The sequence below is a fragment of the Lingula anatina genome, chromosome 6 (genome assembly GCF_051362555.1).
Source record: "Lingula anatina isolate TDL-2025a chromosome 6, LinAna3.0, whole genome shotgun sequence".
Classification (NCBI taxonomy): domain Eukaryota; kingdom Metazoa; phylum Brachiopoda; class Lingulata; order Lingulida; family Lingulidae; genus Lingula; species Lingula anatina.
Genome location: NC_141772.1, coordinates 11,489,095 through 11,506,375, shown reverse-complemented (window position 1 = coordinate 11,506,375; position 17,281 = coordinate 11,489,095). Strand labels below are relative to the sequence as shown.

The following is a 17,281-nucleotide window of genomic DNA, read 5'->3' as shown; positions in this document are numbered from 1 at the left end:
ATCATTGTCATACGAAAAAAGCAGGAAGAAGTATCTGATGAATTTATCTTTGATGGCAAATGCATAAGGTCAGAGTCAAGTGTCAAGCTATTAGGAGTATATTTTGACTCACAGCTCACATTTGATAAGCATATATTTGAACTTTGCAAGAAAAGTGTCTGCCAGTTAAATGTACTAAGAAGACTCTCATCATATCTGAATGTTCCATGTAAACTTTGCATTTTCAGACATTTTGCTCTGTCAAATTTTAATTACTACCCACTGAGCACTCGTGTGGCATTTTTGCAGGGAAGCCAATATAAAAAAAAAAAAACTAAAAAAGATCCAAGAAAGGGGCCTTTGTTTTGTGTATACCGACTATGCTAGTTCTTACCACGATCTACTGAATTTGGCAGGATTAAGTACTCTTCACATCAGTAGGCTAAGGATACAGAAATAAATAAAGTTGTAAATGGCCTTGCACCTCCTGCAGTATCAGAACTCTTTCAGAGAAGAGAATCAATCTATGGTCTAAGAGGGAATGATGTTCTAAACATCCCAGGTTTAGCACTGTGACATATGGAAAAAAACAAAATATTGTTGAATATATCCAACTCAGGGCTAAAAATTTTGAATGATCTACCAAATGAAATCAATGTGTTAGTCTGAATGAAGTGAAAACAATGATTAAACAAGGTAGCAGAGCTGTCAAATGTACAGACAAAAAACAGAAAAAAAAGATGCAAAATAGGTCATTTTGTCAATTTTGATGCAATAATGTATGCTTATTATAGCACAGTCAGGCAACGCTAATCTATAATCATGCACAACAGGTAACATGGTCACTAACAGATGCAGATCCAGAGATATTTTCTGACAGTATTCCAAAGTATCCTTGTTGATCCATCCTCCATTTTGATGGTCTTCCAACAGAAACCGGTTAATATAAACTTTAAAATCTGACTGTCTTCCAGGAGACCCAGAAGATGGTCTCAATCCACCCCTTCAATAAGATTACTCACATGATGAAAGTCCCAATATATGAAAAAAGATGACAGTGCATGAAATAATATTGCAGCGTGTTTAAAGACATAAATACCAATACAACTGCTTATGTGGAAATACTGAAAATGTGCAGAGCCTCAGGTGGATCAGGGCGTAGCCTGAGCAAAATGCCAGGGGGGGCAGTAAGCGGACACGAGGGGGCGAAGCCCCCCGAGGGGGTAGGGTGTGGGAGGGATTGTCCCCCTCCCAGGGTGTGGAAAATTTTTAAAAACTGTATGTATAATACTGCATTCTGGTGCATTGGCATGAACTGAGTTTGCTAAAAACAGTACACCTTTGTAAACAGATTGTTGAATGATTGTCTAGTGGCCATGAGTGCATTTTCTCAAAGAATTTACATCAACTTTGCAATTATTTTTTTACCTTTTTGATTATTATTATTATTATTATTATTATTTTTTTTTTTTTGCACCTCAAATCCCAGGGGGGGGGGGGGGGGGCAGCTGCCCCCTTGCCCCCCCGGAGGCTACGGCCCTGTGGATGGGAGTTAAAAATCACATCTTAAAAATGCCAGTGTTGGAGAAAAAATTAAAAAGAAAAAAAAAAATATAATTCCAATGAAGCTGCTATTGCTTCCTTATTATGGACGATATGTTATCTGGCAGAGAGCTTAACCTTTGGGAGTTTACAGGGAAATATCAACAAGGGTGCTTTATGAAATTTCATTTAATGGCCTAATTTAATTGATTAATTAGGCAAATGAGTTTATAGCACTGAAATTAGCCTAGTGAATACCCAAAGGGAATTTACAGACTGACCACACAAATTTGTCTATCCAAGGTCTTCAGGCCCATAAGTCACACTAAAAGAAAAGCAGAAAAAAATAATGCACAAAATAAAACAGGAGACTGCCAACTCTGATGCAACAACACAATATGTTTAACTGTACAGTCAACATCAAATTTTAATTATGCACAACAGGTAACACTGATGAAAGTAAAAGCATAAGGCTCCAGGCCCATCAGAGTTCAAGATTACATTTAGAAAGTGACAGAATGAGAAAAATGAAAATTTCACAAAAAATTCATGAATTTAATAAAAATGATAACACAATTGAGCTGGCTCTCTTATTTGAAGTTCATTCCAATCCTAAAAATCATACTTGTAAGTTAAAAATAATAATAAGTTTTCTATTCATATTGTTTGCAGTAGCAGTGCAAAAAGATTTTAGTCAATTTTGATGTAACATTTCATAAAAAATTACAGAATAATTATTACCAATTTTTAAATATTGACTATAAATAGCATGGACATGTAGAAAAGTTGATTACCATTCAGCTTCATGTCAATGGGAGCCACGAGTCCCACAATGAGTATGCCAAAGACATAATAATAATTATTTCACTAAAATGTATAACTTCCAGAAAAAGAAGCTAAACAGACTGCTTTTCCAACTTAGGCTGCATTTTAGTCCTGTGTTTCTTTTTTGAAAGTTTGACAGTCATAAGTAACAAGGTTTTCCCATAATGGTCATCATGGCAGCAGCACCAAAAATTGTGTTTTCTTCTATTTTGATGCAACATTACATAATGCTTAACAGCATGATGACCATCAATTTTTAATAATAAAATACAAGTATCATGGATTTTCAGAAAATGTGACTAGCATGGGTCTTCAAGCCTGTGGAGGTTCTAAGTCACACCTTGAAAATGCCAATAAGTGAAAAATTAAATTTTCACAAAAAAAATTGTTTAATTGCCAGAAAAATTTACCAAACAGACTGCATTGCCTACTGAAGCTGTATTTTAGTCCCATGTTTCTTTCCTGTAAGTTTGAGAACAGTAAGTGACATGATTTTCCTAAAATGGTCTTCATGGAAGCAGTGCCATAAATAGGGGTTTCTTTAAATTTTGATGCAACATTACATAATGTTTAACAGCATAATGACCATCAAATTTTCATAATAAAATATTAGTAACATGGACATTCAGAAAACGTGACAAGCAAAGGTCTACAGGCCCATGGAACTTCAAAGTCACACCTTGAAAATTACAAAATGTAAACAAGACAGCACTGTTCTGATATGGGTTTATTTCCATTTTTAACATAAAACAAAATAAACAGTTTACTGCCATTTTTATATGACAAACTAAGAAAATTGATGTGATGGGAAAATTATCAATAGAACAGTGTTATATGTCCAATTTCCTCCATTATGAGTTTCTGAACATAGTGGATGATTGAATCTGACAAACTGCAATGATATGTGTTTATTTTCATTTTTGACACTTTATTACACAATACACGATAACAAGTTTACCATCATTTTTACAAAATCAACTAACAATGTTGTAAAGATGCAGGAAATGCCAAACAAACACACTTACGTATCTTATTAGTTCAATAATGACACTGTTAACATGCCTAAGAATTGAATCTGAGGAAATGTGAAAAAACAGCATAACTTCTAAAATAACGGACCGATTATGCCGATTTTCGGACTAAACCTGCATTTTAGTAAGATTGACCACTCCTGTGAGTATAATGACAATTGGCCTATCTGTTTTTCCTATATTGTGTTATCAGTGTTGCATGTATGCTGAAAAAAAAGGGGAAAAACAGCTTAACTTCCATAAAAGTGGCCCGATCCTGCAGATTTTCGAACTCGACTTGTGTATTATGAATATTTATCAGTTCTGTAAGTTTCAAGCCAAAGGGTAAAACAGTTTTTCATTTATCATGTTATCGGTGTTGCAAAAATGCTGAAAAAAGTGAAAAAACAGCTTAACTTCCATAAAAGTGGCTCGATCATGCTGATTTTCGAACTTGACCTGCCTATTTTGAATATTCATCAGTTCTGTAAATTTCAAGCCAAAAGGTTTAATGGTTTTCCATTTATTGTGTTATCGGTGCTGCATATATGCTGAAAAAAATTAAAAAACAGCCTAAATTCACTAAAAATGACCCAATCACACTGATTTTCGAACTTAACCTGCGTATTATGAATATTCATCAGTTCTGTAAGTTTCAAGCCAAAAGCTAAAATGGTTTTCCACTTATCGTGTTATCGGGGCTGCATATATGCTGAAAAAAGTGAAAAAACAGCATAAATTCCCTAAAAGTGACCCGATCATGCTGATTTTCATCAGTTCTGTAAGTTTCAAGCCAAAAGAAAAAACAGTATTCCACTTATCGTGTTATCGGTAAAAGTGCACGGCGCCGACGACGGCGCCGACGGCGACGACAGACGCAGATGATGGCTATATGTACAGACACATCTGTGTCTGTACATAAAAATGGGAGGGACCTAAAAGCAGTGTTATCTCTGCAATGTATATGGTTAATGATAAATTTGTACTGAAATGATGATGTCTCAATGTAAACTTAATTAATTACCAGCTATAATCATGCATCATACTATGTCAGCTGCTATGTCTTATTTTCCTGTTGTAATATCTTAGACACAGTTTGGAAAGAAATCAAACTTGTTTTAACATGGTGTAATATACTGTTATGAGGGACAGCTTGTTATATTTACCCATACTTATCTGACATGTCAATCTCAGTAAAAATTTCATGGATAACAAGCTTCTGGAAGATTGGCCACTTCAAATACTGACAATGCTGAATGTAATAAATACTCAGTTCTTTAGTCCACCTGTGATGATCTGAATCTGAAATCAAGAAGAAAATAATATTATTGTTATCTAATCTGAAACAGAAAATTATAAAGCATTATAATTTATACATTGTACTCTATGCTTATCTACACATTGTATGCATTTTAGAATGCATTCTGATTCAGAACACAGTCAGATGATCTGCAGAATAACTGATCAGGAAAATAAATGTTCATCTTTGAAAGGCACACTTACCTACACCAGTATTCTCTGAGCTTATTGCAACAGAAGATGCATCACTGGGCTGGGTTTCACTGCTTGAAGGAACATTCTCAAAATAGTGGTTGTGTATGGTCACTGACTGCTGTTGCCTGATATTTTGGATAAACGTTGGACTCTGAGCATGTAAAACTTCTTCCAAGTACTGCATCATTTCAGAGATCCCTTTCTTCAAAATTTCCACTTTGTCTGCTACATCTGCTTTCAGGCTAGTAAATTCGCTTTCCATCATTTCCATTATATTTATCTCCTCTAGATACTCCTTCAGGAAAGACATACAATAACGTGCCTCTCTCTCTGGTTCAATAGTTTTATCATGTAATTCTGTGACTTCTTCTTGAGACATCCCTCCTACCTCCACTATGGCACTAGATAGTCTATTCCACAAACATTCAAAGTCAGATTCTTCCATGTCTGTAGTTTTCCTGTGAGCAAGCTCATTGCGCTCATGCTTTATCAGAATTATTGCCTTAGTTTTTCTTGGAACATTATGTTGTGAATGCCATTGATTGTTTGGGTAATCCCAAGCCTTGTTATTTGGAGCAGGGATGTTTGGACCTTGCGGATGCAGTTGACGTGTGAGAAGGAACAGAAGTGTGATATCAAACTCCTTTAACTCTGGATCTTGGTTGCTTTGAGGGAATATCTTCTCATACTGACTTTGGTATAGAAACCCCGGACGTCTATGTGACCCATAATAAAGATCATCCAGCAGTGTTCTATTGGCGGCAAACAGCTCTCCTAAAGTCTTTCCAGCAGGTTCAAGGATGTGAGTTTTGAAGTAATTTCTCTGTGCCTCTGCCCCATGATTAATGAGGAGACAACTTATCTTCGCATAATACTTCATCCTTCACCTAAATTATAAACATAAAATCTGCATTTGCATGAACACATCTACAGTACAGTACTGACTTCAAACAACAGTGTACCTAATTACCGACCACAACCGTCCACAAGCACTAAATACCATCCACAAGCGCCCTCCCATATGAAATAGTTGAAAAATCAGATAAAAGTTAGAAATTTAACATGAGATGGTGCTTTACTGAAAAAAAAAAAATAAATAAATAAAAGGCCCAGAAAGAGGTCATGAATGCAGGTCTGTGGACCTTTTGAAAACCACGTAAAACGATTTTCACTATATGAATACTAGTCTTCCAAGATGCATAAGTTTACTAAGTATACAGTAATAAACATTGTTATAGTTAGGTTGCCTTTAGATTTAACATACGTACGAGCATGCGGAGAATGGGCTTTGTATGTGTAAAAGCTACATTAGTACACTGAATGCGGTTATTTCAATAAATAAAGTATATTAGATAAAATTATCAGTACCTTTTTTTTTTCTATCAAAATCCAGTTAATTTTTCTGACATCTTTAGTCACACCTTCAAACAATGCAGAGCTAGTAAATGACTTTCCCAGTGTAACAGAAGACAACTCAAAAGTAAAAAAAAAATGTACAACATGTATACATAACATGGTAAATCACTTTTAGTTAAACATATCTGAGAACAAGGAAGTCACTTTTTGAAAATTTTGATCAATTCAGTACTTTAAGTCACCATTTTAGGGCCACATGTGAAATAAACTCTCTAGCAAATAATGCAAATGACATATATATACCTTATGATCTAACGCATAATATCCAAGACAAAAATTCCAAGGGCATCTTTGTGAACACAAGCACAAAAATTAATGTGCGAGGAACGTAACAACTTTCGCTTTCGCCAACACGCCGCGATGTTTTTACGGTTGGTTCCATTATTCTGTGTATGCATAAAAATTAAACAAAGCTATAAATATGTTTGATCATCAACTTATATGATATAAAATTATGAACATTTATCTAATTTTACTGATAAGAAGTTACATGAGAAAAATGTTTCATTCTCTCACACAAAATTCATTGGGCACTAAACGTAGTGTACGGCTTGGCCGGAACTAGTCAAAATATGATTTCAAAACGAGGCAGCCGGCCACGTACAGCCATTTGACAAGGCTCGGGAGAAGAAACAAAACATAATGGTAAGTTTTACCTCGATTTTCACCGACTTTTGCCACAGAATTAATAAGTGTAAAATAAGACACTGAAAAATAAACTTTATCAGTTTTCCGTCACGATCAAAAATATGACTGGTTGTTGTCATATTAAACACTGCCACTTTTTTTATACAAAAATTATAATGCCAGAATGGTTTGGTTAAACAGAAATTTTCAGCCTCGCAAATAGAGAGTGAAAAGGGCACAGTTGGTTTGGGAATTACTGTACAAGAATCCCCATTTGAAGTATCAATTTTGGGTGTGAAGAGATCGTTTTACTAGTCACATTTGTCGAAGACGAGCGTGCAGTATGGTACTGTACTTTTACAAATAACATGGCATTCATGCACGTGTATAATTCGTATGGTTATGTTCAGAATAGCACTTGTTCTGCTAGCTGAGTTGATCTATCTCATCTGAAATGTTAGCAGTTTAAATTATCTGGCATAAGATACCAGTGTCTTATGGGATGAGAACATAGGAAAAATGCCTTTTAAATTCAAAGAAGCTGCTAAATTTTTCAGGTTTCCGTCATAAATACAGTGGATACTGCTCATGAAGATATGATTGTAAGTAATTTGCGTGATATATATTTAAAAAATAATACAGTAATGTGACCATTTTTCTCTTGAAATTTAGATGCATATTATCTGCAGTACAACTTTAAGTTAAGAAAATTTGGTGGATATTCATTTTTCCAAATAGTTTCAGAATTTTAAAATGTGCTGTAACTGGATGTGTATGTTGCCTCACTCTTCTTTATATTCCCATGTCTTAATTTATTTAAATTCAAAGTGCATAGTTTTAGCGTACTACTGTATTATTTTGTTTATTGTCTCTTAGATGAATTCCAAACTAGTAAATATCAATTACTACTGTAAAAAAAAAAATTACTTAAATCATTATAAATAAATTTTTTTCTGATTTTGAACAGCTTTAAGATAAATTTTTGAATACCTTCTTGGACAATTGTTCCAAGGCAGTTCCAATTAAATGTTTTGAAGATCATAAAACACATCCGTGACCTTAAATACCAATCTCCCACCTGAACCAGGATGGTTTTTTCTTGATCAAACTATGAAAACGGTTACATTTCCATGGTGTGTTACAGCATGATGCTCAGATGGACTACTATGGAACAAAGTTAGCCACGTGTTCCTCAGATAGAAGTGTGAAGATATTTGATGTGAAGAGTGGACAGCAGACTCTTATAGCAGATCTCAGAGGGTAAGAGAACCAATTGGAAATAATGGGATGTTCAAGTTCTTCATTATAGAAATTTGGATTCAAAAATGGCTTCACAGGTCTATCCACTGAATGGTAATCGTCATAACATACCAAGCTCCATCATGAGAGAATGCTGAGACAAAATTTGCATGGTCTAGTAGGCCGTATTCTCAATAAATGTTACTGTACTAGCTGAATCGATGTATCAGGGAGGATTCTCGCTAGGCCACAGTCAATGTAATCAGCACTGTTGGACACCCCCACTGGAGAATCTGGGGGTAAATAACAATTTAGCTGAATACATTGACTGTTTCTTAGCAAGAATCCCTGCTGAGATAGTTCAATCCAGCTAGTACAGTAACTTAAGTTGGGAATAAGGCCTATAAGTAATATGTTATTATATTCCAGACATGAAGGTCCAGTATGGCAGATAGCCTGGGCACACCCAATGTTTGGGAACTTGCTGGCCTCCTGTGGCTACGACAGGAAGGTTATTATATGGAAGGAGACTAACGGGACGTGGGGCAAGCTGTATGAGTACACAAACCATGACTCCTCAGGTAAAGTGGACGTTTGTGCTGTCAGGGTGGTGATTAGGATGAAATTGTGTTGGCCTGGGTCTGTGTTTGTGGGTAACATTTTTCTCTCTTTGTTTGACACTTTAAGAGGCAATATTCTTCAAGGTTTTTGTAAGTACATCTTTTGTGTGTGTGTGTGTGTGTGTGTGTGTGTGTGTTTGTTGAAGGAGTTGAAACTTACATGAAAATTTTCTCCCATTGTCTAACTCAAGAAGGCACAGCGACTTGGAAGTAGAAATTTTAATAAATATTTGTACCTTTTGAGGTCCAGTACTAGTATAACCCCAAGTAAAAAAAAAAAGAGAATACTTATACTGGTAAAATCAGGGTTACTTGTAGTAACACTTTTGACTTAATTCACCATAAAAATACAGTGAATTTATTTGTGTAATAATTTATGTATTTATTGCTATTTGTTCCAGTGAACTCAGTGTGCTGGGCACCCCATGAGTTTGGCTTGCTGTTTGCATGTGGCAGCTCTGATGGCTGTATATCAGTTATTTCTAGTACAGGTAGGGCATAGCACTTCACCAGTGAGTTTTAGACTTTCTAATAACAAGTTCATAATTTTCTTGGAATTTGGTGAAGTAGAGAGTTTTGTTGGTCACAACTTTGAGACAGAGTAATAACACCAGGCATAAAATGATAAAACAGTTAAGCTCCTTTGATATGGACAAGTTAACCAATTCCTGAAAACAAAAAGTGACCAAATAGTTTTGGCATGGATCTGGTCATTTGATCGGCAGAGTAATGGTTGTTGGCAAGTTTTTACACCAAGTTATGTCTACATTTTAACTGTAGAGAATATTTTACAATAACAGATGATAAGCAGGTCCCTTTGATTATTTATAGGTGATGGTGTCTGGGACAGCAAGAAGATAACAAATGCACACACAGTAAGTTATAGAAATAAAAAATGTCATATAAGACAATCTCAAGTTTTATTAGATATTTCAGAGTATTAAGTGTTTCTTAATATTTTGAATTATTTATGACTAGTAAAGAAAAAATTATTTACCTGGAGAATTTTAATTAAATCAAAGTAAGTTCAAACTGGCTCATTTTATTTGTCTTAACAATAAAATTTACCTCATTCATGCTTAATCTTAAATTTTGATAAACAAGAGGTATCTTTTTAAGTCAGTCCAAGTGTTTATTTGATTAAATTTTCAGTTTTTTCCTCTGTGCACATGGTTCTATCCATGTCCATGTTAATATTGTGCTTGAATTGATATGAATATTTTCTCCATTGAAAAGATCAAGTCGTAACTGTAAATGTACACACAGGTGGTTTTCCCCTGCGAAAATTTGTCTCATTTTTAAAAGTTAAAACATGCGCTTACAGTGCTCAATCTATTCTAGAACATTTGTTGTATTTTGTTTTACAGTTCTTATGTTATTTTTAATGAATTCAATAGTTCAAGAACTGTTTTTAGGAAGTCCTTCAGAATGTCCTAGAACAGATTAAGAACATTTTTCTTTTAAAGAGAAATACATTAGGTTCTAGGTCAGATTGAGAACTGTAAGTGAACGTTAAATGAGACAAATTTTCGCAGTGGATTTCATTCCTAACAGAAACATTCTGTGTATTTCAGATAGGCTGTAATGCTGTCTCTTGGGCCCCGGCAGTTGTTCCGGGGTCGCTGATAGAGCAGTCTGGGGGACAGAAACCACAGCTAGTGAAGAGATTTGTGTCTGGAGGCTGCGATAATCTGGTCAAAATATGGAAGTAAGTCAAGTCGTTGCCTATCCGTTTGTAAGTGTGGCTTTTAGGAGCACTGGTTTTTTACTTGTCTACAAGGCTTTTCGCAAAGAGATGTCCAGTCGTCATTTGGACGGTCATTAGCTTTAAAAGGCAGCCTATATTTCCAAAGATGGATGGTAGGCTTACAAAAGTTTTGGGTTGGATGGTTGGGCTTGCTTGGGTTGGACTCCCTGTAAATCAATGAGCAAATTACAGATTCAAAGTTTGGACCTAGTCTACATCTAATCTAAGGGAAGGCTTGCTTGTCAAAGGTGAATTTGTAGCGAAACTTTGAAATTTGCCACACTTATTAAATTTGAATGGCCTCTGAAACTATTTATTTTAGCTAAATATTCTATAGGTTTGTTCTGATGAGTTTATTGTATGGATTGAAAAGGTTTTAGTCTGATTTAGACTAGTCATTTACCCTGTGCTAGTTTCTTGCTGCACCACACATTGCAAATCTTCTGACATGATGAGAAAATGAAAAGCTTGTATTTATTTATAAAAGGCATTTAAAATAGGGGCAGATGGAGAGAGACTTTTTCACCATGGTCTGTGATGCAGGGATGAAAGTTTTTTGACTACTGATGGATTTCTGACTTTTTGGGGGCCAAAAAGATCATTGGCCTAGGCAGCCCCCTGGGCCCCACGCTATTTTTTTCTAATTTTTCCTATGACCCCAGACCATATTTTCTAACTTTTTCACCTAATGGCAGTCTCATCCCTGGCCCCAGTTTCACACAAAAAAAAAAAAAAAATAATAATAAAATAAATAAGTCAGGTTCTCTAAGAACTTAAATACCACCCTATCAGGAGCAGTGTTATAGCACTCTCTTGGAAATCCTAGTCAACTAAGCCAGGGAACTGACTTCTGTTAATATTTGTTTCAGAGAGGAAGATGACCAGTGGGTGGAGGAACAGAAACTGGAGGGCCACAGCGACTGGGTGCGAGATGTGGCATGGGCGCCATCTATAGGCCTGCCGAAAAGCGTTATTGCCAGTTGTTCTCAGGTAGCCTCCGTTTTCCCAGTATGGGTTTTGTATTTCTAGACCTTGTGTATTAAATTTTCTCCCAATATTTAAAATTATTTACTTAGTTTAGACCAATAATGTATATGCTCATATAAGTATCATTGAATAAGCTGTAAGTGAAATGGTTTTTCATTTACAAAAATATGATTATTCCAGGACTGTCGTGTGATAATATGGACAAATGATGGAACAAGCAGCGCCTGGTCATCAAAAACGTTGCACAAATTTAACGACGTTATTTGGCACGTGAGCTGGTCTATTACAGGGAACATACTGGCTGTGTCTGGAGGAGATAATAAGGTTGGTTAAAGGGAAAAAAAGACATGCAATCATATATATATAAGCTAGGTGAAAGGGGAAATAGGTATGGGATAATTGATAAGGTAGTTAAAAGAGGTGGAGAAAGATATGATAAGAAAAGACAGGTGATAGTGCACAACAAGGTGTTACACTTTTTTATAGTATGCATAAATTTTTGCTTCTGTATATCAAATATTTGGATAACTTTTTATGTACAGACACAGATGTGTCTGTACATATAGCCATCATCTGCGTCTGTCGTCGCCGTCGCCGTCGTCGCTGTCGTCGCCGTCGCCGTCGCCGTGCACTTTTACCGATAACACGATAAGTGGAAAACCATTTTGCCTTTTGATTTGAAACTTGCAGAACTGATGAATATTCATAATACGCAGGTCAAGTTCGAAAATCAGCATGATCGGGTCACTCTTAGGGAATTTATGCTGTTTTTCCACTTTTTTCAACATATATGCAGCACCGATAACAGGATAAGTGGAAAACCATTGTACCTTTTGGCTTGAAACTTACAGTACTGATGAATATTCATAATACGCAGGTCGAGTTCGAAAATCAGCATGATCGGGTCACTTATAGGGAATTTATGCTGTTTTTTCACTTTTTTTCAGCATATATGCAGCACCGATAACACGATAAGTGGAAAACCATTTTACCTTTTGGCTTGAAACTTACAGAACTGATGAATATACATAATACGCAGGTCAAGTTCAAAAATCAGCGTGATTGGGTCATTTTTAGTGAATTTAGGCTATTTTTTCTCTTTTTTCAGCATATATGCAGCACCGATAACACCATAAATGGAAAACCATTTGACCTTTTGGCTTGAAACCTACAGAACTGATGAATATTCATAATACGCAGGTCAAGTTCGAAAATCAGCATGATTGGGTCATTTTTAGTGAATTTAGGCTATTTTTTCACTTTTTTTCAGCATTTTTGCAACACTGATAACACATTAAATGAAGAGCTGTTTTACCCTTTGGCTTGAAACTTACAGAACTGATAAATATTCATAATACGCAGGTCAAGTTCGAAAATCAGCACAATCGGGTCACTTATAGGGAATTTATGCTGTTTTTTTCACTTTTTTCAGTATATATGCAACACTGATAACACAATATAAGAAAAACAGATTGGCCAATTGTCATTATACTCACAGGAGGGGCCAATCTTACTAAAACGCAGGTTGAGTTTGAAAATCAGCATAATCAGTCCATTATTTTAAAAGATAATGCTGTTTTTTCACATTTCCTCACATTCAATTCTTAGGCATGTTAACAGTCTCATTATTGAACTAATAAGATACGTAAATGTGTTTGTTTGGCATTTCCTGCATCTTTACAACATTGTTAGTTGATTTTGTAAAAATGATGGTAAACTTGTTATCATGTATTGTGTAATAAAGTGTCAAAAATGGAAATAAACTCATATCATTGCAGTTTGTCAGATGCATTCATCCACTATGTTCAGAATCTCAGAATGGAGGAAGTTGGGCATTTAAAACTGTTCTATTGATACTTTTCCCATCTCATCAATTTTCTTCATTGGTCATATAAAAATGGCAGTAAACTGTTTATTTTGTTTTATGTTTAAAAAGTGTTAAAAATGGAAATAAACCCATTTCAGAACAGTGCTGTATTGTTTACATTTTGGCATTTTCAATATGTGACTTTGAAGTTCCATGGGCCTGAAGGCTTTTGCTAGTCACATTTTCTGAATAACCATGATACTAATATTTTATAATTAAAAATTGATGGTCATTATGCTGTAAAACATTATGTAATATTGCATGAAAATTTGAAGAAACCCCTATTTTGGGCACTGCTCCCATGATGACCATTTAAGGAAAATCATGTCACTTACTGTTCTCAAACTTACAGGAAAGAAACATGGGACTAAAATACAGCTCCAGTAGGCAATGCAGTCTGTTTGGTAAATTTTTCTGGCAATTAAACAGTTTTTTTGTGAAAATTTAATTTTTCACTTATTGGCATTTTCAAGGTGTGACTTTGAAGTTCCATGATCCTGAAGACCTTAAAATTTTTCTGGCAATTAAACAGTTTTTTGTGAAAATTTAATTTTTCACATATTGGCATTTCCAAGGTGCGACTTAGAACCTCCACGGGCTTGAAGACCCGTGCTAGTCACATTTTGTGAAAATCCATGACACTTATATTTTATTATTAAAAATCGATGGTCATTATGCTGTTAAGCATTATGTAATGTTGCATGAAAATAGAAGAAAACACAATTTTTGGTGCTGCTGCCTTGATGACCATTATGGAAAAACCGTGTTACTTATGACTGTCAAACTTTCAAAAAAGAAACACAGGACTAAAATGTAGCCTGAGTTAAAAAAGCAGTCTAATTGGCTTCTTTTTCTGGAAGTTATACATTTTAGTGTTATATTCATTATCTTTTTTGGCATATTCATTGTGGGACTCGGAGCTCCCATGGACATGAAGCCAAATGGTAATCATATTTTCTACATGTCCATCCTATTTATAGTCACTAAACAAAAATTGGTGATAATTATTCTCTAATTTATTATGTAATGTTACATCAAAATTGACAATCTTTTTGCACTGCTACTGCAAACATTATGAAAAGAAAACTGTGCTACTTATTATAATTTTAAACTTATAAGTACGATTTTTAGGATGGGCCTTCAGCTCATGAGAAAACCAGCTCTATTGGATTATCATGTTTATTGTATTTATGCATTTTTTGTGAAATTTTCATTTTTCTCATTCTGGCACTTTCTAAGTATAAACTTGAACTCTGATGGGCCTGAAGCCTTATGCTTTTACTTTCGTCTGTGTTACCTGTTGTGCATAAGTTGATGTTGACTGTGCAGTTAAACATAATGTATTATTGCATCAGGATTGGTAGTCTCCTATTTTGGGCATTATGGTTTTGTGCTTTTCTTAAGGTGTGACTTATGGGCCTGAAGACCTTTGAGTGGGTCAGTCTTTAAATTACCCTTGGGTATCACTAGATTAATTTCAGAGTTATAAAGTCATTTGCTTTAATAGGCCATTAAATGAGATTACGTAAGGCACACTTGTTGATATTTCCCTGTAAACTCCCAAAGGTAAAGCTCTTTGCTAGATTAATAATAAGGAAGCAGTGATAATTATGCAGGTAAATTTTGTTTAATATTGCAAATAAGTTTTAAATATATATATATATATATATATATATATATATATATATATATATCAAACTGGAAGATTAAAAGTTTGAATAGCAGCTTCATTGGAATTATATTTACCTCAAGCTCTGCCAAGGAGGTTATATTTTCACCCCTGTTTGTCTGTCATCCACATAACACAAAAAGTTATGGACTGATTTTGCAGAAATTTTCAGGAACTGTCGGAAGTGGGCCAAAGAGGACAATGATTAATTTTTGGTGGTGGTCCGGATCAATAATCAATCAATTATCAATAATAATCAACAATTGCTGCCTTGGCAGAGGTCTGCACTCTCAAAGTGCTTTTCTAGTTTTGTTGTTTTCCTTTATAATTTTTTCTCAAACACTTGCATTTGTGACTTTTAGCCCCAGGCAGGCTCTCATCTGCCTGGGGCTCTGCACATTTTCTGTATTTCTACATAAGCAGTTGTATTGTTTTTTATGTCTTTAAACATTATGTAATATTTTTTTATGCACTGTCATCATTTTTCAAATATTGAGACTTTCATAATGTGAATTTGAACTCTCATGGTCCTGAAACTGTAATCTTATTGAAGGGGTGGATTGAGACCATCTTCTGGGTCTTCCGGAAGACAGTCAGGTTATTAAGTTTATATTGACTGGTATCTATTTTTTTCTGTTGGAAGACCATCAAAATGGAGGATGGATCAACATAGATACTTTGTAATACTGTCAGAAAATATCTCTGGGTCCGCTCGTGTTATTGACCATGTTACCTGTTGTGCAAGATTAAAATTCAGTGTTGACTGACAGTGCTATTATAAGCATTATTTATTATTGCATCAAAATTGACAAAATGACCTTTTTTGCATCTTTATTTTCTGTTTTTTTGTCTGTACATTTGACAGCTTTGCTGCCTTGTTTTAAATATATCATGTATTCTGAATATAACATACACTTTTAAGGATATTTCAATATTTTGGCACACAGCAATGATTTAAATTTGACATGTGGACTATGCAAGATTGTAATATCAGCCATCAATTTCCAGAAAAATATTGGGCACAGAGTGCACTTATTAGGCATGTACATAGTAGTACTCTTCACAAACTCATGGTGTATTCATTACTTATCTGATTATTAGATCATCCTTGTACTGAGTATATATGTATATTTCAGGTGAGCCTGTGGAAAGAGTCCCTAGAGGGCCAGTGGGCATGTATAAGTGATGTCAACAAAGGTCAAGGTCAGATCACAGAGGCAGAACCTCAGGCTGCATAAACATCAGGAGAACTGGCATTGTGTGTTAGGCGATAACAGTCATGGACAATTAAATATTATCAGAAAGAAATCGAAAAGTTATTTTTAATGAAAGTGAGAAGTGTTTAAATGTCATTCGTTCATTCAAAATGTAAGCATCTTTGACAGTTTTCATCAGGAGAGAAATGGAGCATTATTTTTTTATGTTCAAAACTGGGTTAAGACAAAGTGAAAGATTTTCTGCAGTTGCTGATAAAAATGTTCATATAGTTTGGCTGAAAAATGTAAAATGTTTGTAAATTCTCCAATTTTTTTTTCTCTTGACATGTCTTTAAAGCAGAAATGTTTTTGAATGAGCCCGAAAGCACAATTATCATTATAACAGCCCACTTAATTATAATTACAAACAAAAGCTTAGGTACCATTTTTGGTAAAGTTAAAGAAGTGGGGTACACTTGAGCCAGTTTGCTCATGTAACGACATAGTGGACAGTTACCAGAAAGCTCAGTGTATATTATTTAGGACGAATACTACTCTCATCAATGCTTTTTTACAAGAAGGGAAAGATAAAGAGATCCAGCCTCATTTGTTCCATAAAGAGATTTTTCATTTGATATGTATAAAATTCTGTACATAAGTAAAAATCCAATGACATTTTGTAGCATTTAATATTTAGGAATTTGAGAAAGTAGATTTCATTTTAGAAGGTGTAACACGTCTTGTTAGTCAGAGTCGAGTTAAAATAATTTAATCAGTGATTTAAATATAAAATAAACATTTTCCCTTGTACGCTTGGTAATTGAAGAGATGTAGCAAACAAAAAGAAAATACGATCAATATTCTAGCAACCCCCGAAGCCATTACCTGGTTTGTCAAAGAACGATATAGAGTTTGGAGTGTTATATTCAAAATATTAAAAAAGAAGCAGGGGGCGTGTCACTGTGCCAATTGATTATCCCTAGCAGGCTGTAATATAGGCCGTGTTGAACCACCACTTTTAAAGTATATATTAAGTACATAATAAATGATTAAAGTAATTTTT

The 17,281-nt window shown here is 34.8% G+C and overlaps 2 protein-coding genes across 2 annotated transcripts; one reads left to right on the top strand and one right to left on the bottom strand.

Annotated features, from left to right (window-relative positions):
* Nucleotides 1-1,545: 1,545 nt before the first annotated feature.
* Nucleotides 1,546-6,623, bottom strand: LOC106172040 (uncharacterized). Its single transcript, XM_087016191.1, has 3 exons — nt 6,510-6,623; nt 4,860-5,737; nt 1,546-4,658 (listed from the first exon to the last, which is right to left on the bottom strand). Exons 2-3 carry the CDS (start codon nt 5,728-5,730, stop codon nt 4,519-4,521), a joined length of 1,011 nt encoding a protein of 336 aa, XP_086872317.1. The 5' UTR covers nt 5,731-5,737; nt 6,510-6,623; the 3' UTR covers nt 1,546-4,518.
* A 178-nt stretch (nt 6,624-6,801) lies between these two features.
* Nucleotides 6,802-17,276, top strand: LOC106172041 (protein SEC13 homolog). The gene is made up of 10 exons (XM_013552618.2): nt 6,802-6,911; nt 7,451-7,495; nt 8,038-8,153; nt 8,562-8,713; nt 9,154-9,243; nt 9,584-9,627; nt 10,327-10,460; nt 11,369-11,489; nt 11,667-11,810; nt 16,159-17,276. The coding sequence occupies exons 1-10, from the start codon at nt 6,909-6,911 to the stop codon at nt 16,258-16,260; spliced, it is 951 nt and encodes a 316-aa protein (XP_013408072.2). The 5' UTR covers nt 6,802-6,908; the 3' UTR covers nt 16,261-17,276.
* Nucleotides 17,277-17,281: the final 5 nt, after the last annotated feature.